Raw genomic sequence first — 22375 nt, forward strand, 5'->3', positions numbered from 1 at the left:
AAACTGAGCTTGACCCCCTTATTAAAGGGGCCGATTTGCAGGCTCGGGCCTAAGACCTTTGCCCGAGCCATCCAAAAGGCTGCAAGCATGAGCAAGCTGCCTAGTTGGTGAACAAATCTATTTGCTAGTTTGCCCTAGGATGCAGTTGTGCATCAAATGTAGATGGTCTATCTCGTTTGTTACTAAGTTATATCGCTTGATAAAAGAATTTTTACCAAATTAAGAGAGACATAAATACTAACAAACTAAAATATTTTACCAACGGAATGAAAGTTCTTAGATATTGAAGTGTAATTCTTTTTTCTTTTTTCCTTCTGTTGTAAGGAGAGAGTTTCTTTTCTTCCCTTTACTTATATCATAAACAGTCAAAATAGCCTCCAAGAGTAGGTCTTCTTTTATTGTCTTAACCTATTAGCTAGGTCACTAGAGAAGAACGAGATAAAACATGACCCCTAAAAAGCACTAATCAAGGCACACAACCATCTCTATATCTCTTAAAAACTATGGTACCATATCAAGCGGAATGAAGAAAAAGAATTCATGAAACCTAGCCCAACTATTTCGAGATTAAGACATAGTTGAGTTGAGAATACAAGGTATATAGTCCCAATCCTGTGCATAGAGGACCACACAATTCAAGTTTCTCTTTCCTTGAAAAAAACCAAGTTTCCCTGGTAATAGATGAGCAAGGGTGGTGAGATGAACAAAACAAGCAAATACAAAATAAGAAAATATTTTCTACTAAGAAAAATTTTGTAATTTAAACTACCAAATTTAGTTGATGTTTCTAAGGACCCCAAAATCTCAATCACGGATTTCTTTTGGTTCTTCCAGTCCCAATAACTTCTAGAAAAAATAAGCTAGTATTTGACACTGCCTTTACTTTTTCAAAAGTCAAGTTTTGGTAGAATTAAAAATTATTTTAAAAGATATTTTCTTATAGGTTCCTAAATAAAAGTACTTTCTTATATATTTCATATTAGGTAATCGTATATTATAAAACTAGTTTTATTTTTGAACTTTATATCTTCAAAGTACAAGAAGCGGAATACCATAATTTTCTTGAAAAAGTATAGAAAATGAAGATTTGTTAGAGCAACAAGTTACTTACAAACAAAAGGCCCATGCGATGCACCTAAAGCAAATAAAATATGATATAATTGATTTTTATTGAGAAAAGACTCAGATATACTTTAATTTTAATTTTATCAAATGATTCTACATTATAGTCTCAAAAAGTAGTTAATAGTTTGCTAAAATTTGATAGATCTTTCTATAAGTTGATTAACTTAATAATCAAAAAGAGGAAAGAAAGCTAAGGTTGACCACTGGTTAAATAGCATCATACCTGAATAATGGTTTGTGAACTAATGGAGAGGACTGTGAAGAATTAACCTTGATGAAAAATGCAAGATCTTTTGTGTACTTACTATATTATAAAAGAATGAGCAAAATCATAAATTGATTTTCTATAAATAAGGAATAAGCGATAATAATTGGTATCATTTAATGTAATATAAACCTTTAAATTTTTTAACCTGATTGGTGATCTTTAGGATCAAATCTTAGATACATCACCATAATTTTTTTAGCTAATCAATTTGAAGTTTACTCTTTATAAGTGATTGTTTGATTAAAATTATGCCAAATACTCAGAGAACGTTAATATATAAAACTTTAGAAATACGCCATTCCATCAATAGTATATTTCTTTGATAAGATGTCCATTAAAACATTATTAGAGTTTGGGTTTATACTTTTTGTAGGGACATGTCTAAAAATCTTATGCTCGAATTGGTAATTGTTAGAGAATTGAAGAGGGTCACCAAACTGAGCAAATTAATACCTAATTTGAGAGGATTACTAAACCTAAAATAAACCACTTGGACTACTACAAGAAGGGCCGGTAAGTTTTAACAGCAATATTCATCACATTGGGAAGCCCTAATTTATTTGTATGGCATCCAATTATGGTGCTTTGTTTTTTTGAAATTAAATAACTTTTTGAACTCTATGACATAGTACTATCTCTTAAAGGTATAGCACATCAAATGATTAGGGACAAATTCTAGCTTTTCAGCCTCGAAAAGGCCTGATCAATGCAAATATTTTCTTTTTGAAAAAAAATGATACCTTCCAATTCGGAAAGAATTAGTTAAAGCAATTGAAGGCAAATCTGATGTAAAAATCAAATTCTACATATTGTAAAATTTTAATTTTTTATAATTATTATTATTAACTATATTTGTTTTACAAAAGATGCCTTCTCTTTTAAATAGAAGAGGAATCTAGCCCCAACTATGTAAGGGCAGATCTCTCTTATTATAAATAAAGGCTATATAACTTAATTCATCATTATTAATGAAATAAAAGAGCACCTAGACACCATCTGCACCATTTTTTTTATTATTTTTTTAAAGAATTTCAAGTTGAGTAGGTTGAAGAAATTACTTTTTTTTCCAGATCGAATCAATACCATCGTCATTAATACATATATCGTCATACAAATAGAGAATCTGCACAAGTAGAGCTTATATTTTAGATATATAGTAATAAATAACAAAATAAATTTTTATTGCACGTTGAGCAATGAACTTTAATGATAGCCAACCACATTAATGCCAATACCATTAATACTGACACCTATATGGTGAATAAGAATATTTGTACAAGTTGAGCCTCTATTTTAAATATATATATAATTGGTAACTAATTAAAGTTGAAATATATGACATATATAAAAAACATAGGGCAAATCTCTCTTATTATAAATAAGAGCTATATAACTTAATTCATCATTATTGATGAAAGAAAAGAGCACCTAGACACCATCTTCACCAATTTTTTTATTTTTAATTTTTTTAAGAAATTTAAATTGAGTAGGTTGAAGAAATTACTTTCTTCTTGCAGATCGAATCAATACCGTCATCATTAATACCTGTATCCACATACAAATAGAGAATTTGCACAAGTAGAGTTTATATTTTAGATATATATAGTAATAAATAATAAATTAAATTTTTATTGCATGTTAAGCAATGAATTTTAATGATAGTCAAGCACATTAATATCAATATCATTAATACTGACACCTACATGGTGAATAAAAATATCTGTACAAGTTGAGCCTCTATTATATATATATATAATAGGTAATTAATTAAGGTTGAAATATATGACATATATAGAAAGCATAGTCTGTCTTTTTTTTGAAAAGAGTACAATTGTCAAATATGGGTGTTTATAGTATCTATCCATTGAGAATAATTGGATAAGGACAACTTAAATGTTTTACTATATCTTGTTATGAATTATTCTTATAAATTCCCCAACCCAAGTGCTTCACCATAAACAAAAAATTTTTTATGCTAAACCAGCAAACATGAAGGCATCTTCTGTTGTTCTCCTGATTATGGTTGTTTTTCTTATTTCTAGTGGTAAGAAATTTCTCCCTTATTTGCTCTATCTCTTTTCATTTTATATGGTTAACTAATATAAACTCCTTCCCCCCATACCATGCGTTCCCTAAGTTTTTTTATTTCATTTTTTGAGCAAGTAAGTGGGGAAATTATTGGTTGAGAATGTTACATTTTTTTATACATCATCCATCTCAGTCACCCCTCAATTCACTGGTTCTGTGGAGGCAATGAACTGAGCGGTGACAAAATGCTAAACTTTAGCATTTTTTTTTTTAAAGGCTTGGGCCAAGTATAGTAGCAATATTAACATAGGATTTGACACAAGGATGCATAATTCAAATATATATCCAACAACTGAATTAAATCTATCAAACCTAAGTTCTTTTGTAAATCTTGTTGCGAATTAAGCTCCACTCATCTCATTGATATGTTTCCTTATGCACCTATTGAAATATATACAACAAAATCTTCTTTCTCCTTACGAATATATGAACTACAATAATCTTGTAATTAGGAGGTAAGCTTGTTTAGAAATACACAACTCATGCAAAAGTCAAGTATTGTGTTTAGCATTTCATCAATTCCATATTTTAGCCCAAACACCAACTCACAGGACAAATATTCTTGTCAAATAAAAAAAAACCAAATGGCTTTGTCAATTAGAACAAACAAAGCTAGACTAATGAGTAACTTTTTGGCAGGTTTCGTGACAAAAGCGGATGAGCAATATTCATGTTATCGGCAAGAGAAGCTCCAAGATTGCTCCAATGCAAAATGCATGAGTCATTGTATTAAAAAGTATGGCAAAGATGTTGATGCATTTTGCGAAGCTGCTAACCTTTGTCATTGTGACATACCTTGTTGAATGTGCAACAATGAACAAGAATAAGTGGGATTGGAGATTTAATAATATTTGGTGATGTTGTTTTGCCAATAATGCAGTTCACTATTTAACCTCTCTCTCTCTCTCTCTCTCTCAAAAGATCATACTTATATCAATCTAGAACCCTTTAATGAGAACATGATAATTTTATTAAATCCTAATGCAACATTTAATTTATTATTATAAAGGAGAAGGCATCGTCCACACATACTAATCAAATGAACATTTTTGGTTGACAGATTTGTAAAGTGATTCTCTCCCCTATTTATATGTTGAATGTTAAGCTCGAAAATCTTATTTATTGAGCTTAATATTTTTTGTGATTGCTTTTATCGATGAGAGATTGACTTAATACTTTTCATTTATAGTTAGTATTTTTTTTGAGAAAAATTACAGTCATACTTCTTAGGCTATATGCCCATATCATTAACATCCATATGCTGCACAAAATGAAAAGACTTTATGCTCTCTAGTGCTTCATTATACGTACTCAATAGAGTAATTCTCATTCTCTTTGAAATGCCCATGATGAACTTTTGCTTGTAATTTTAAATAATAATTTCTAGGTTTACAAAATCTCCTACATGAAAAGATGGCCCGGAGAGAGCCCGCCATGTCAAAATGAGATAGTAGCATTTGTGACGAGATAAGTCAAATTCCATCAAAGGAATAAATGATGATGACGATGGTGATACTTAGAAGGAAGAAAAATAGAAAGATTGGTTGAGAGGGTGTCCGCCTATCCCTTATTCTCCATAAAATGTGTTTCTCTTGCATTTGGGCTATAAGCATTCTTACCTATTTACTAAAGAAAAATTATCAAAAAAAAAATCTTTTATTTCACTTATTCTCCTCTATTAAAAATTTTTCAACTAGCTCCATTAACTTCATTAAATGATACCATGTGATGCTAAGACATCTTCTAAAATAACAAAAATATACTTATGATTATTTTAAAATTATTAATAAATTAACCAGGGTTGGGATAAGTTAACTGGGATTACAAATAATATCTCATGAACTCTTTTTTACACCCCAAAATTCACCTCGAGTCCAACAACACTGCAATGGTGAAGCTTGCTCTGAATATCCTTATACAATGATGATCATGTCTTTCCATGGATCGTCATAACATGCCTTAAATGCGGCCATTTGTCACGGAATCTAAAAGTTGTAGTGGATTATAAAGAATGATAGCAACAATATATCAAAAATGAAAAGACCTTGTTAATTTAGTTATATATTGGTTTTCTTCATCGCTCATCTTCCGAAAAGCGGATCGCGATAGAAGGTAGCTATATTTACTAATATCAATATTGAAATAATGCAGTAGAAACACAGGATGATGTGCGATAAAAAGTTAGTGTTGGTAAATTGATTGCTAAATTTATATGAAATTTGAAATTTATGGTAGGTAGCCTTATACGTGAATTAGAAATATCTTCTGACTATTATTTTCTATATCTTAATATCTTTTCTTAGTTCTCATGATGACTATTTGATCCCAATAAGTTTTTCTTTTATTGAAATTATAAATTTAAAAGTTTTTATAAAATAAGATATTACTATTGGGCTTTACATATGTTTGTTTCAATTTGCCTATATATTACATTGATATAAAGAGTGCTAGGTTTCTTACCTTTTGAGGTGAAGAGATCATCTTGTATTTCTTTAAGTTGTTCCAATTTTCTATACTAAATTGTAATATATAATTTGACCCTTAAATTTCTAAAATTGTACATTTTTATAAATACTTGACATATGTTATATATATTTTCAAATTATATAAACATAAATTTAAATTCAATTTTATCAAAAACACATCTTTTCATATATAAATTATAAAAAATTTACTATTAAATAATATTTGATGATACAAGTTTGATTATTATGAGAGAGAAAGACTTGAAAATGGAAACATTCTTGTATAGGTATGTAGATTCTAAATTGATAACTCTTAACAATCAAAATTTTAATTAGACATTAGATAATGATAAATAATTTAATTGGTTTGCTATCGAAAGTGGTAAGGAATCAAATGATTAAATTAGGAAAGTAAAATAAAGGTAAAATTAATTTATTTCCATTTATTGTCTTGAAAAATAAAAGTTTTTGTTGATTGAGTGGATTTTTGTTTTTGTTCAGCTACTTGAAAAAAGACTAATAATTTTGAAAGTGAATAAACACGTTTTTAAAAAATTAATAAATAAAATTAGAAGGGAATAGTCCAAAATTTAAAGTTCCTCTTTTATAATTCAGCATGATTCACCCTTGCTAAGATTTGCTTTATTAAGCTGAAGGATGGTCAATAGCCTTTATTTATCATATTTTAAATTAGTTTCAGAAGTAATTGTAAAATCAGAGGCTTTGCCTTCAAAATTTTGAGTTTCTTTCTTTTTGTCCTCCCATATTTTCTTAGATTGAGGGATGGAGCCTTGGATCAAATTATATCTGGAACTTGGAATTTTGTTTGGTAGATATTGGTTCAAAAATCATGTAGTATAAATTGTAAATTTGCCTAGCATTTTTTTTGGTAGATATCGGTTCAAAAATCAGATAGTATAAGTTGTAAGTTTGTCTAGCCATGATTTAGACACAAAACGAATTAGCTAAAGCAATATAACAAGATAAATATCCTGAATTTAGTCATTTAGAATTAATGAAATGTATCAAACTATGAAATATAAAACTACAACATATAATTATGTGTTCATGCCTTGCAATAAATAAACATGCATGAGATGTAAACTTTTAATAGGATCTGAATGTGGTTAGAACATATAATACAAAACATCACCATCAAATGCATGTGTCATGCATTGCCAACAAATCATAGAAAATGAATTTTAATAATTTGAATGCATAAATTGGATTTGGTCATAACATCATTTGATCATCATCTAAAAAAGATAGTCTTACCTCAAACAGAGAGATTTCTTTCAATCTAAACATACCCTCTATATTTTTGCTGCTCATTCTTAGTTGTAAACACTCCATTCCTTATTGTTTCTTCTCCTCTCTTTTTAGATGATTAATTGATGTTAATTTCATTTTATTCAAAAGGTTAAAAAGAAAACAATGACGATATGGTCTATTCTTTATGTTCTTTCTACATACTGTGTCTTAAGCTTTTTTTTTTTTGATATGTTTAAAGCACTTGAATAGGCAAATAACTAGTTGACAATATTTATTTTAGTTTATTTCATTTTTGTAATGGCCTTGATATAAATGTAGCTTGGCCATTAGCATTGCAAGATATATAAAAATATGTCATATAGACATAGTCAAGTTAAAATACTTTAAACTTAATATCTTTTATAAAATATTTTATTCTATCTTAAGATCGATTAATCTTAAATTTTCTCATTGGAATCTCTAATATAGTATGAATTGAGGGTCATGCACCTTGAAACATCCACTAGAACAAATGTGCAATAGAGCATGGTATTGAGGATACTTAAACTAGATCAATTTGATTCGGTGTAATATACTTTTGTATATATTGGATCAGTGTTGAGTGTTTTTTTTTCTCCAAACAAAAATTTGTTGCTTAGGTTCTTTAATTATCAATCCCATGATTAAAAGGTGAGGCTCAAACTTAATAGTCTCTACCACCAACTCATATTTCTAGTGCTACAAAAACTTTCCATTATTTATTTATAAAATTTTATTATTTATGAAACATACTAATAAGAAACTCCGGTAGGTTTGCTAGCTGAGGTGGATTCTAAATTATGTAATACATATGCAAGGGTTCCAGGATGCCATGATAAAAATTGTCATAGTACATAAGAGATCCAATAGAACTTGCAATAATTTTGGCACTTGCATCGCTCTTATATTTACTAAAGCAAAGAAAGTTTGGTGCATCGGTGTAAAAGAATAAACTATATTAAAGCTTCAATAAAATATTATTTTTTATGATGATGGGTTACGAATATAATGCAAGTTGATTATATGTACGTCAATGTGATAAAAGCTTGTCAGTATCATTTATCTTTAGGAAGTGAATTGGGTAATACCTCATTTGTCACCTCTCTCCTCTTGTTGAGGTAGTTTTTGAGTTCAAGTCTCAAGTGGTGCATTTCCAAATATCCAAACCTTGATAATTTGTATTGGGTGGATATTCCCTTAATTTTTCTTACTAAAAAAATGTTAAGAAAATATGAATAGCAAATGACAATTTTTGGATTAATAAAAAAGTTTATATGTGGATTGAGCATTCTCTAATCTTTACTCTTTGTCAACAACTAAAGTGGTCCGCTCCATCTCTTAAATATCAACTCTTTTTTTTTTGTTTACATTTGAAGCTAGCCCTTCTAAATTTGCGATATACTTTGTTATGTTTTATCTTTTTTCTCACATAATGCAACTCAATATCTATGCGGATCCCTCATTTACTAATGTCTTCTTATTGGCAAGTATTTTTTATAACTAAGCCATTTCAATTAAGATAAAATTATTTTTTATGATAATATTTTAATATCATTGGATGCTAGATGGAATTCAGAATCATATTGGATTATTTAATATTTTAATTTTAAAACTTATTTTAAATTTTTTTTAAGCTCGAAAGATGCAAAATAAAATAAACTGGATATCTAAATAAATTTCTCTATTATATGTTTAATTAATTCTGAAATTTTATTTTTTTCACGAGTGCACGCTATTAATCAAATCAAATCAGATCAACCAACTCCCGGGCAAAGCCATGCGCCGTGGAGCAAGGAGGCCTCGCCCCCGCTTCCCACCTTGGCTCTCCCTTCCTCGCTTCCACTCGAAGCCTCTCTCCCCTCTTCCTCCACGCCTTCCCCATGGTTCTCCCCTCCCTCTCCCCCACCCTCCGACCCCCTCCTCATCACCATCTCCCGCGCCATCGCCGACGCGACAAGACCCCCTTCGATTCCTCCCTCAAATCCCTCCTCCCCTCCCTCACCCCCGCCCTCTTCGTCTCCCTCCTCACACTTAACCCCCTCTCCCTCCCGCCCTCCTCCCTCCTCTCCTTCTTCCACTGGCTCTCCTCCCGCCCCACCTTTCGCCACACCCCCCTCTCCTATCTCGCCATGGCCCACCTCCTCCACCGACGCCGCCTCCCCTCCCTCGCCCGGCCCCTCCTCCGCCTCCTCGTCGCACGCCGCGGCCGCCACTCTGCCCCCGCCCTCTTCTCCGCCGCCCTCCAGGCCGCCGCCCCCCGCCCCCCTCACCCTTCCCTCCTCGACACCCTCGCCCTCGAGTACGCCGACGCCGGCCTCGTCTCCGACGCCATCCACTGCCTCCGCCTTGCCCTCCGGCACCGCCTCCCCCTCCCCTTCCGCTCCTCTGCCCACCTCCTCCACCAGCTCATGAGGTCCGACTCCCCCGCCGCTGCCTGGGTCTTCTACTCGGAGATCCTCGCCGCTGGATTCCCTCCCAAGCTGCAAACTTTCAACGTGCTAATGCACTCTCTCTGCAAGGAGGGTAAGGTCAGGGAGGCCCATTCTGTTTTCGATAAGATTCGGAGGTTTAAAACTGAGCCCAGTGCCGTCAGCTTCAACACTCTCATCAATGGGTACTGTAAAGTTGGCGACTTGGACGCTGGATTTGATTTGAAGAGACGGATGATGGAAGCTGGGGTCCATCCTGATGTTTTTACCTACAGTGCTTTGATCGGGGGGTTGTGTAAAGCCAGCAGATTGGAGGATGCCAACCAGTTGTTCGATGAAATGTGCTCTAGAGGGTTGGTTCCCAATGCCGTTACATTCACCACGCTGATTGATGGGCACTGTAAAGACGGGAAGGTTGTGGCTGGGTTGGAGATTTATCGAGAGATGTGTAGGAAAGGTACTCAACCGGATTTGGTTACTTTTAATGCTCTTGTGAATGGCCTCTGCAAGGCCGGGGATTTGAGGGAGGCGAAGCGGGTTGTGGAGGAAATGAGGGGAAGAGGTCTGAAGCCTGACAAAGTGACTTACACTACTTTAATTGATGGGTGTTGCAAGGAGGGACATCTGGAGTTGGCAATTGAGGTTAAAAGGAGAATGGTGGCTGAAGGGGTTGAGTTAGATGACGTGACCTACACAGCGCTTATTTCGGGGTTGAGTAGAGAAGGGTGGGTGGTGGATGCAGAGAGGACACTACATGAGATGGTGAGGGCTGGTATGGTCCCCGACGAGGCGACATATACTATGGTAATTGATGCATTTTGTAAGAAAGGGGAAGTTAAGACAGGTTTTAAGTTGCTCAAGGAGATGCAGAGTAAGGGTCATAAGCCAGGGGTCATCACATATAATGTGATCATGAATGGGCTTTGCAAGCTTGGACAGATGAAGAATGCTAACATGCTCTTGAATGCCATGCTTAATCTAGGAGTTGTCCCAGACGATGTCACTTACAATATTCTTTTAGAGGGGCATTGCAAGCATGGAGAAGTTGAGAATCATGAGGAGTTAAGGGGTGAAAAGGGAATGGTTTCGGATTTTGCAGTTTATACATCCTTGATCAACGAATTAGTTAGAAAACCTAGGAGCCACCAAAGTAAATAGAGACATGATGGAATATTAGGTACCATCCTTCTTAAAGGTGTTTTTACTCTAGAAGATTTTCATTTGTTACCTCTTCAAGGCTTTTGAAGTTGCATATGAATTGGAGTCTCTTTATAACTTTTGGACGGCAATTTATCATTTCTGTCGTGTCCATATATAAGAGACCGGACAGTCTAGACTTCCATCTGGCAGATTTTCTTGTGATCTTCCCTCACCATTCCGTTCATTTAGTTCCAAGCTCTGCGTCCATGATTCTATGTAAGTCCTTTTATCTTTTGATTGCTTAATGAACAATTCTATCAATATGTTGACTGACTGCATTTGTTTCTCCATCATTATTAGTTGATTAACACATTTAATCCATATATTGCCTTTTTATAGAATATCTGGGCTAATATTGTGTACTAACCATTCTTTCAGAATACTTGAGCTTAGAATTTGTACCTATACTTAGATTTTTCTTCTTGTTAACTGGTCTTTTCCTTGCAGACCACCTCCTTTACTTTGGCTTGAAATTTGGAAGCAATGTAGGGAGGGTTGACACTAATCGGAAAATATCCTCAGCTGTGGATCATACCTTTTCCCATAAAGCTAACACCTAATTGATAGGATAAATCTTGCAACTTGCAACACAAGGTTAAGGTAATGGATTCACCCTGCACATTTTGAAATCTTTTCCATGGATGATTATGGTTATGTTCTCTTAACTTTTGACCTTTCAATACCACTATGTCATGTATAAAGAGTGTGTCATCATTTTATGAGAGAGAAATTTTCTAAATTTTAAGTTATCAAGATTCTCATGCAATATGTGGAACGTTGAGCTGTAAACATCATGTTTGCACGTTTTTGTTCATCTCTGAAATAACTTTTGGGAGATATTGCCTGTTTTGTCACAAAAAAGATGTAGAGGATAACATTTGCTGGTGCATAAAAAATATCTTCTTCCATGTAAACTCATCATTTTGATCCAGTACGATAAAGCATTATTTTAAGGAAATAATGAGTTAGCAAATTATCAACTACACCTCTGGGATTTTGGGCATGCTTTTGTATCAGATATGATAGATATTGAAATGTAATATACAGTAAAACAAACCATTGATGAAGTGCACTAATTTGGAGATCAAAGTTAGGGATGATGGAACCATCCACTCATTTTAGAGGATCTATTTATGTCCAAAGTGTTTGACGAATGGAAATCAAAGTTTATGTCACTTGGTCGGTTTTGTAAATTTAATATGTGCAATATTTTGTGTTGTGTATGACTTTTTGTGTAAAGCATAGGTTGCTCTGAGTCATTTTAAAAATACATGGTTATTGAGTCGAAGATTGATCATCAATCTTAAATTCATTTGAGATAAAATATGAAAAATTTAAGTTCACTGAAAATTGTGATAAAACATTTTGAACTTTATTAGATTTAGAAATTTATGGTGTTTTTTTGATATCTTAGTTTGAAATTTTCTAGATTGAAGTCATCTGGACTCTGTTTTATACAACTATAGGTATTTTCACTGTCGAAACCAGATATTTTCACCAGGAAATTATTGGCATCCCCAGTGATCATTATCTGATTGTTTCTTGCATATTTTTTGTATTTCACTAAAATCTGGAACTTGCTTGGTGTTCTTAGTCTTATATACTGTAAATATTTCTTTCTGCAGTCATTGCCTACATGAAGATGGAAATGAAGTGAATGGCATGTCTTCCATGTCTTCCCCAAATATGAAAATGGTAACTATGAACTACATCTAAAGTTGGTCATTTGCTCATGATCATGTGAAAAATCTAGGTTGTTTCTGTATGAAATGTTTGATTTACTTTTTTTTGTCCTCTACATTCACTTCAGGTTTTTAGAATTGGTGCTTTTTTTCTGTGGATTAAATAAACTTTAGTAAGATGATTCTTTGAAGTTGGAGATCCGTGTGTTGTATTGTCAAGAATGGCACTTGGTGCTTTTATTTTATTTCTGAATATAAGTACTGTTCATTTCAAATATGCTAAAATTGAGATCATGATTGCCGCCTGCCTACATTATCCAAAATAAACTTCATCAGTCATCAGACCATATTACTAGCATGTTGCTATCTTTTTCCATCACATGGATGGGATGGTTCAGTCAATATGTTTGGACTTGTTCTAGTCTCTAGTTATATATATATATATATATATATATATATATATATATATATATATATATATATATATATATTCTTTTCATTAACCTACATGCCATTTAGTGAACAAACAAAATCACTCTTTATGTTTTATACTTGTACAAAACCATCATCACATAGAATACAAGAATGCAGGATTTTCTTTTTTCTTTTCTATTGTTGACATGAGAAATTTACAAGCTATCTATATACCAGACAACTGTTTATAATCAATTCCTGGTGGTTGTTTCTTCGAGCAGATTCTAAACAACAATTTATGCTGCCTTCCAACATTTATTGCGCATTGCATCTCCTTTCTCTCCTCTTATATGCGATGCCTTTTCCCTCTACCAGCAATCATTTTGCAATAGGAATCATTAGGTATGCACAAACAAACTTGTTTCTTTTGAATACAGAATCTCTCTCTTTCTAGCCATGTATATTGCATGTCTATCATGGCAATAATACATTAATGAACAAACCTGAAACTGTAAGGTTGAACTAGAACAAATGCCAAATTCTTTGATTAATATCCAACATCAAAATTTTGATAGCATATTAGAGTATCCTCAGTTAACAAGAAGAAAAATTTGACCCTCTTTTCTAGGCTACAGGCATCCCTGCCTTCTAACTTCAGGATCTTATCTTTGTTGTGAAGCTACTTTTTTTATAAATATTTTTGCTTGCTATTCTCCCAGCATGTCTCAATTAAATTTAACATTTATTTCTGTCCTCTTCTCATCAATCAACACTTTCATATGCTGGTAACATACCACTATACATCTCTTTGAATTTTAACACAAATATGTCAATGGTTAGTGCAAGAATTTGGATGGATCTCTCAAATGAATAAAATCTTCCAGCATTTTAATCCTCGTTCCCGCAAGTTCCAATTATGAAAAGCATTTAGAATTATACAACTCATTTGTGCGAAGGTTCCTTGCTTCCTTGATGCTATCATCATGGATGAGAGTGCATATTTACCATCTGGTATCATCTATTTCTGAGTGCAATATAGTTGTAATTATTCTTTAACTTGATACAACCACAGACCATTTCACTGTGAAAGGATAATTTTTTGGTGCATAAAAAAACAGTAAGAATCAGCAACTAGAAATTCCAAAATAGTTACTTTCCCAATGCCATCAGAGAAGATACACACACACACACATGTATATATATTCCATTTTTTACATCAGGAAATGTCATCAACTGCATGCTTGTGCACAGTTAAAAGTCTATGTGAAGGAACTGAAAGATTGGCCCAGCCTAGCAGCATGTTTAGCCGCATTTCATTTGGAAATCATCACGCATCTACTTTCTGATACCTGCTGCAGTTAATCTTCCATTTGAATCAAACATCCATGCAGAATTCTCCCATAATTGAGTAGATGAGAAAGCAAGAAATTCAAACTTCGTATCACCATTGAGGAACATGAAAATAATTATCTATATCTGCAGGAAAAATGGCCGAGCATAGCATCTGTACACCTGCATTGCATGTTTGGCAAGAACTAATAAAAATAAAAATATAATTGAAGTTACTTAATTATGTTAAACATAAATAGATATAAAATAAAAATAAGTCTAAAAATATAAGATTAATAAATAAAAAAATTCAGGCATGCGAAATACATGTCTTCAAAAAAAATAATAAACAAAATAAGAATAATATTTCAAGCTCTTGAATTATTGCAAATAAAAATAAATAAACTAAATACACAAGACAAGGGGTGGGAGGGGGAGGAGGAGAGAGGGGAGAGAGAGAGAGCGGGCAGGGTTGGGTAGTTTTTTGTTATTATTATAGGAGTTAGAGAGAGAGAAAGAGCATATCAAGCATTGTTTTCTCGAGCATGGTTTCCTTTGGAGAAGGTGAGAAGGAGAGAGCAAGTGCGAGGGAGCATACAATTTAGTCGATCAAGAGATTTTTAAAGATCCTCGAGAGTTGCAGTAAAGGAAGTTGAGACATTCAGTTAAATTTTTCTCTCTTTTTTTTGGGGGGGGCGGTGAAAGACTTTAATTAACTTAAGCCTCTGATTTGATAAATACTCTTAAGCGAAGATAAATAATTCAAAACTAATTATGGTTTTTGAACTACACATGTAAGAAATATAAATATTATCGAATCTAAGTGTAATTTACTCGATGATGAGTATATTGGTCATGAAATTTAATAGATAGAATCTGTCAAAGAATACAAAATATGGAACGCTATTTTATATGCGGTATAGATAATTCAGTGTGATAGATAAACAACACTTTTCTTCAAAATCCAATTATACAAGGATTCTAGCTACATATACGTATATATGTATATATGTATATATATATATATATGCACACACACACTGGCCACTAAAGCCTTTTGACATTCAAATATTAGAAGATGAAAAGAAACCGTTGCATCTCCTTGACTTCCAGCAGTGGAGCTTGGTTTCAGAATTCCTTGGTAGGATTTGCTCTATTCATAATCTAACATGCAAGGCTTAAAGGTTTTGCTTCATTGGTACAATGGAGTTTTTCTTCACAAATAAAATATCTCCTCTTTTGCTAGATAGAAGTTGCTTGTAGTGCTTGGTCTTGGTGTCCAAGCTCACTGTGCGATCTTTGCTCTCATCTTAACAAGTGCGAAGGGAGCTCATTACCTTGCACAATATCTTGTAATTGGTCTCTTCAGCATAGTCAATTTAAATGGACATGTTGGTGTAGATTATACATGAGATGTTCACTTATGCAAAATACAAACCTCTTATCTCTTGGAACCTTCATTTTTCGAATGAATGAACAATGGAGAGGCTAAAGCGATTAGGAGAAAACTAAGAACTCCATCTGAAGCTGGACAAATCTTCTCTACTTTATTAAGATGAAATGCTGCATAAAATATTTTTAGAAGTTAATCATGAGGATATCTACTCGTAATGAAAGCTATTGAGAAATGAGAGATAAAAACAACACCAAAACAACAAAAAAGGTAGAAAATTAGATATCTTATGTCTTAGAAGATATAGTGGAAAGCCTATGTTTCCACAAGGCAAAGCATGCTAGACTTGGAGGCTTTCGCAAGGTAAATTTATAGTTATGTTTGTGATTGCAAAAAAGAAATTATTAATGATTCCCACATAGCCTAACTTTACGGAGATTTAATTAAAAAAAACAAAAAATAGATAATTGTTATTGAGCATGGCATAACCTTCATGAGAACTCTGTAGTTATCCTTGAGAGCCGGTGGAAAAGGTGGCCAACATTTCTCAACAAATGACTTTGCACTAACCAAGCAAAAGCTCGTAAACCTAGCTGCTTATTATTTTTCTCTTTTTCGTTCAAAATCAATACCAACTTTTTATTTTTATCAGCTCCTCAACAAACATCATTAACTTGGTTAAGAAGCCTTCTTACAGATAAAACCATTATTTAGTTGTAAAGAGAATATGTTTAAGGACATACCATTCCAAAACTTGGTGATCAGGAACTTTGTTTGAGTTGATACTCTTCTTAAGATATTACGAAACCATGATTAATTTTTAGATTGGCAACCTAAGGTCTTACCACAGATCACTTATTTCCATAATTTTATAAAAATTTTGGTTAATTAGACTTCTTACCATGGTATGCCATACCGTATCGAATGGTACTGGGCGTACTGTACTAGTTTGATACCGGTATTGGTATGGATGGTGTATCGATCTTTAGTACGCCAAAAAAAATTTCATACCGTACCGACACTATGCTAGTGTAGTACCGGTACGGGATCCAGTACCGGTACGGTGAGCCTTGCTTCTTACAAAAGAATAACTCTACTTGAAATGTTGCCTTTGATTGTCTATCATCAAATAGAGATTAATTATTTGATAAAATATAAATGTTTAAAAGAAAATAAAATTAAAGAAATCTTCTTATTCTTATTATTATTTGTATGTCGAAGGCACCCTCTGAAAACTTAAAACCTGGAACCTAATATATAAAACGGGGATAGAACTTTTTAGAGTATAATTAGGTTCTTTGTTTTTTTCAAAATGAAGGTTATCATTATTAACTATTTTTAATTGTTAAATTAGAAAATAGTACAAGGGATGAGTAGTAGAAAGTAGACACCATAGTCACAAGTTTGGTGTTTAGGAACATTGTAATTAGATTTGGAAGTCAGGAAAAAAAAATCAAACAACCAAAAGTTAGTATCAAAATAAAAATCTTTTTTTTGAAATATACTTATTTACTTTAAAATAAGTTTAGGAGGGACATAAATAATAGGCGTTAGGAAAAAAACATTAACAACAATATATGATTTCTTACTTTATAACACAAAAAAACATTTCTATTAAATTAGTGATTAACAACTTCTGATTATATTATAAAATCCATGTATTATTCAAGACTAATTGAGCAGTTTTGAATTTGTTTGCTTAGGGTGAATAATTTGAAAAATCATTAGTCCAAGAGAATATCTGAGAATAGTTTTAAATTTTTCAACAATTCAGGGAATATTGATAATATGCTAGGAACCTAGCCATATCATATACGGGCCATGGGTTATGCAAGAATCTTGGAAAATAAAATATTAATACAATACTTTCTTTTTCCTCTTTGATAGTAATGCTGAGAGATCATTCAATTATTTCTTTAAAAATGCAAAGTACTACTACCCATGTCCCACCCTCAGGGAAACACTCTCCTGAGGTTCAAATATGCAGTATAAGGTGTGAGTTGCAAATCCAAGTCTAACGTTTCACCTAATTTGCCATATTCGAATAACATCATCGTATAACCTATTCAAGAAACTATTTTTTGAGTAAAACTTTCGTGTACTAATATACATATTTGCATAGAAAATTATGGCTCATCATAAAAATGGTTGAAAAGATCAAATAACAGTTGCTGTTCAGTGGCTGTTGAAACCAGATAAAAGAGAAATACAGATGATCTTCAGACAACTCCTTATAGATACATAGCATGCATGAGGACTGTAAAATTATTGTAATCATAACAGTTTAACGGTATGTTATTTTAACTCATGTCGTAAAGTAGGATATTAAGAGAAAATCTGGAATATACATGGTTTATTTTGTTCCTGAAAATAAAAGCATATGTGAAAACAAAAAGAAAGCTATATAAATTTAATCAACACACTTGTAGCAACTTGATGAATATGAGAAAGGTAAAACTTAACAGTAAAAACAGCAACAAATAACTCATCACTGCAAAAGTTCAAACCTTAATTAGTTCTTCAAACCAGGCCGCTCCATGTTGTATTGTTTTAACTTAAATCCACTTATCCAACTAAGAATTGCTGAGTTCCACCACCTTTGTTGCACTCCAATTTATAGCAGCAGTTCCAGTTATAGCAATGAATGCCATAATCATATCATGGCATGTGATAGCAATGAATTTAGTAACGGTTATAGCAACGAATGCCATCATCATCATAGCAGGTTATTTTGCAATGAATTTAGTAACGGTTATAACAATGACCGTCACAATAATTATACTTTTGCAGGCTGAGATAAGTCATAGCAATAAATTTAATAACATATCATTCTTAATATGTAAGTTAGAAATCTCGAAATATATGAACTAATTCAGTCAATAAATCATTCGAGGTTGGTTACTAGTGATCTAGGCTAGAGTAGAGGCGGCAATCATTAAGGTCAGATTGGATTCAAGCTGGATTGGGGCATAGGCATTAGGAAAGGCCGTTAGCCCAAAGCTAACCTATTTATTTAACAGACGAAATCCAAACTTGAGCCTAGCTTGTTTATCAAACATATAATGCGACCATATATAAACAATCTAATTAACAAACAAATTGGATTGGGTCAAGCCTGAGATTACAGGTTAAACAAGTCTTAGAAGATTTAGACAGGTCAGCCTATAACTTTGTTGACTTTACCCAATTCTTAAACAGGTTGAAATAGGTAAGATAGGTCAGAATTCTAAACCTATACTTCATATATTTAATAAATAGTTACCTTCGTACACTCCAAACTCATTTATACCAACTCAAACTCAAATCCACATACCTCGAGTCATAAATTACCACCCTTTGGGCTCTGAGTCCAACTTTGCTTCCTATCATTCTAGTTCCAAATTCAAAATATACGACATGCTCTTCTCTACAAATTTTTACGTGTAGATCAAACACAACGTCGTCAACTTTTGCTTCAAGTATGCAAGTATGCATGAAGCTAGGCTCATTCTAAGACATTGAGTCAATAGCCTGCAGCTTCATTTCAGAAAATGGGGGAGCTGACATGCTGCACAATAGAATTGTTAAAAATCATGGCATGAGGAATTAAGACATTAGCACCATTAGCACAAGGGGGCGATAAATACGGCTAGCTGGCCAACCATCCTTTTTTATGTCTGTTTTCACACCACATTTGCCATTTTCCCCCCTTGCAAACCAATTCTCCTTCTGGTTTTTAACTTTGGGGAATATATATATATATATATATATATTGAAAAGAAAGAAACTAAAGAAAACTATTGGGAGAATTGCTGCGCCCAGAATATCTTTATACATCAGTGGAATAAAATAGTTAGAATCAGCCCATCATTCAGCTAAACCATTCAAACGAGGGCTAATCATAATCAAATGTATACATATATCAACCGAGTCCATGTGTCTCCTATTTCAACATGAATATATTAGTTTGCCCACACTTGCCATGGTACAAAACAGATGTTTTCCTCCAACCACACCAACAACACCAACCCACCACCAAAAGAGAGAGAGAGAGAGAGAGAGAGAGAGGGGGGTGTCATTATACTTCCATCCACAGAATTCGCACTCCACAAGGTGAACAAAATCTGGAACCTCAACATTGTCACTTGATGGCATTCCAACAGAACTAAAAGTTATATTAAATTCATAAAAGGCAAAACAGAAATTTACCTCAATTGGCTCCCTCGGCTTAGTAAAAGCTTCAGTCATAAATCATTCCACCTTTTCGTAACAATTAGTATCAGTGTAACATGGCTTGGTTGATATAAAAGGTTTCACTGCAGAGACCAATCATTTCTATGCAGCTTATGTGCCAAGTGAGTCGACTCGAGACACTCAAATCCATGTCTCATGATTGAGATCTCTGACCAGCTTTTCATCAACTAGTGAGTGGTGCCCAAGTACAGAAGAGTTATATTGCTAATCTACCTGAACTGTTTTTCCCCCTTTCTGGTCATGTAAGAAAATATTCATTAGAACAAGTACATAATCTAGCTCGAGAGAGTCAGAAGCATAGCTGGTATGTTTGCAATTGACACGGTTTCTCCTTTTAGCCAGTAATAAGTGAAGCAGAATGTGGCTCACTCAATGTATCATTTGCTATTGAATGCTGTAGTCTAGCACGTCTCTGAAAAGTTCCCATCGGACGGTGGCGGTCCGCTGTTTGATTGACAGGATACTTGCTCCCTGCACTTTTCTGCAGGGCAAGAGTATTCAAACTGAACTTTGTGTTCCTCCACATGCAATGTCTGCAGAAACTCGTCTTCACAGACAATCTTTGCAGTTTTGGTTTTCTCCATCACTAGGATGCCTTCAACAACCTTTTCATTTCTCACCAAATTTGAGGCTTCACTGTCTCCGAAACTAGAATCGGAGAGGCAAGGTAGGCTGTTCTTTACACTATGGAAGTCAGCATGAGAACAGCTTCGCATAAACATCTTAGTGGCATTAATTTTGACATTCTGGGTTGTAGGAATAAGCACTGTCTCGTTGTTTGCTGGATCATTACACTGAATTCCCCAATTCAGATTGAATTCTTCCCTTTAGTGTGGCCATTTTAGGCTTCTCCCCATGCACTAGAATAACATGTTTTGGGGAAAGAAATTCAACAAGATCCATTATCCCTTTGGCATCCGTTATGGGGACTAAAAGACAGCTGGTGGATCTGGTGTGTACAGAAAATTAATATGAGTGACTTGAAGAGAATATAAGGAGAAAATAAAGGGTTAAGTAACTAAATTTTTGGAATTAAACCAAATAAATTACGAATAGGTCCTCTTAGTAGAAATGGTTGATACATGCTATAGCTTTCTAAGTTGAACCAAATTGTCTTTCACAAGAACTGCCCAGGAAAAAATAAAAAATCAAAATGGTAGCTCTTTCAAACCCTAAAATAATACTTTGTTTGCATTATCCTAATAAAGCTTTCACTAGGAGATTAACTCAACAGAGATAAATAACAAAAAGAGAAAATATATGAAAAGCAAAATGAGATCTGGAAGCTATATTTAAACAGAGGGAAAAATACATTTTCTTCTTCTTGCAGTTACATACAAGTATGTGGGGTTTTTTTTTGTGTGTGTGTGTGTGTTTTGGCGCGGCGGGGGGGGGGAGGATGGGGGGGGGGGGGGGGGGCGGAGGATGAATCCAAAGTCTGGAATATGAACCCTTTACACATTTTGTTTGAGAGGGGGAAAAATACAGTTTTTTATATGAACAAAGGTAAGCTTTAAACACAAGAATAACCGGTCATGAACTGACAGTCTGCCTTTTGTTTACCCAGCGAATGACATTAAGGGAAACAGGAGGCTTTTCCTCAGGCAAGGCAATCATGTAGGAATTTAAAGAAGCCTGTCGGAAAATCAAAATGTTTTGAACTTTGAAGTTCTCCATAGCAAATCCAAAAGGTTTAGGAGTACTCAAGAACAAATGGCGGGAAATCAAAATATTTGCTTGTTATGCTGTTGATTAGAATTCCTATAAACAACTTCTTATCGAGACTATTTTATTTTATTGTTTTAAACATCTAATTTAACCTTGTTGACTGCCGTTCTTCTTAAACCACTTGAAAATTTAGCATGATGTGCGTCACTGAACCTATAAATTTATCTCAAGCATATAACTGACTGCCTGATCAGATCTGGTATTTCGATCACGTATTGTTTCCTTACTTGGGTTGAATTGCTTGTTTTTCTCTCTACTCCATCAAGTTACTAGATCGGATGTGGGTAAGACTTTTTACTTAGGGTTTGGATCACCAACCCATAGAAAAAAAAACTATCCACATCTGACCTGTATAACTTTTTAGACATGAGCGACAAAGGCCCGAATAGTATACTTTTGGCCTTACATTCAAGTTACCCCATGACTATACTGCTTTTTGGTACAGCTATTTATCATCACCACAACTTTCAGAAAGTGGCCACTTTACATTTTAATTGTCTCATAACACACACTTGCACTCAAGCAGGAGCATACGTCTCTCATGCTTGGATTGGACTATATAAGGGTTGAGGTCAAGAAGTCACCTTGCTTTCCTGTTAATGAAAATAGGGTAGGGAAAGCGCTTCTGGCTATTGTTAAAAGGCTCAAGAAATTTCGATTTTAGCCTTTTAGAGGAGATATGGACTTAAAAACTGGTTTCTAAAGATAATCTAAAATTTTATGGAAAAAAG

At 33.7% G+C, this 22375-nt stretch overlaps 1 protein-coding gene and 1 long non-coding RNA gene across 5 annotated transcripts; one reads left to right on the forward strand and one right to left on the reverse strand.

Annotated features, from left to right (window-relative positions):
• Positions 1–9257: 9257 nt before the first annotated feature.
• Positions 9258–13719, forward strand: LOC120103726 (putative pentatricopeptide repeat-containing protein At1g09680). 4 transcript variants are annotated; one of them, XM_039121815.1, is made up of 4 exons: positions 9278–11081; positions 11313–11465; positions 12491–12560; positions 13243–13719. In XM_039121815.1, the coding sequence occupies exon 1, from the start codon at positions 9366–9368 to the stop codon at positions 10821–10823; it is 1458 nt and encodes a 485-aa protein (XP_038977743.1). In that variant the 5' UTR covers positions 9278–9365; the 3' UTR covers positions 10824–11081; positions 11313–11465; positions 12491–12560; positions 13243–13719. The 4 variants fall into 4 exon arrangements, with proteins under 4 accessions (XP_038977746.1, XP_038977743.1, XP_038977744.1 ...); XM_039121816.1 differs by lacking the exon at positions 13243–13719 and having other exon boundaries at positions 9278–10842; positions 10952–11081; positions 12491–12822; XM_039121818.1 differs by lacking the exon at positions 13243–13719 and having other exon boundaries at positions 9258–11081; positions 12491–12822.
• A 5741-nt stretch (positions 13720–19460) lies between these two features.
• Positions 19461–20714, reverse strand: LOC120108240. The gene is made up of 2 exons (XR_005509687.1): positions 19872–20714; positions 19461–19786 (listed from the first exon to the last, which is right to left on the reverse strand). It is a non-coding gene; the product is annotated as an uncharacterized LOC120108240 (long non-coding RNA).
• Between the last annotated feature and the right edge of the window lie 1661 nt (positions 20715–22375).

Source organism: Phoenix dactylifera, unplaced genomic scaffold (assembly GCF_009389715.1).
Source record: "Phoenix dactylifera cultivar Barhee BC4 unplaced genomic scaffold, palm_55x_up_171113_PBpolish2nd_filt_p 001234F, whole genome shotgun sequence".
In the NCBI taxonomy this organism is placed as follows: domain Eukaryota; kingdom Viridiplantae; phylum Streptophyta; class Magnoliopsida; order Arecales; family Arecaceae; genus Phoenix; species Phoenix dactylifera.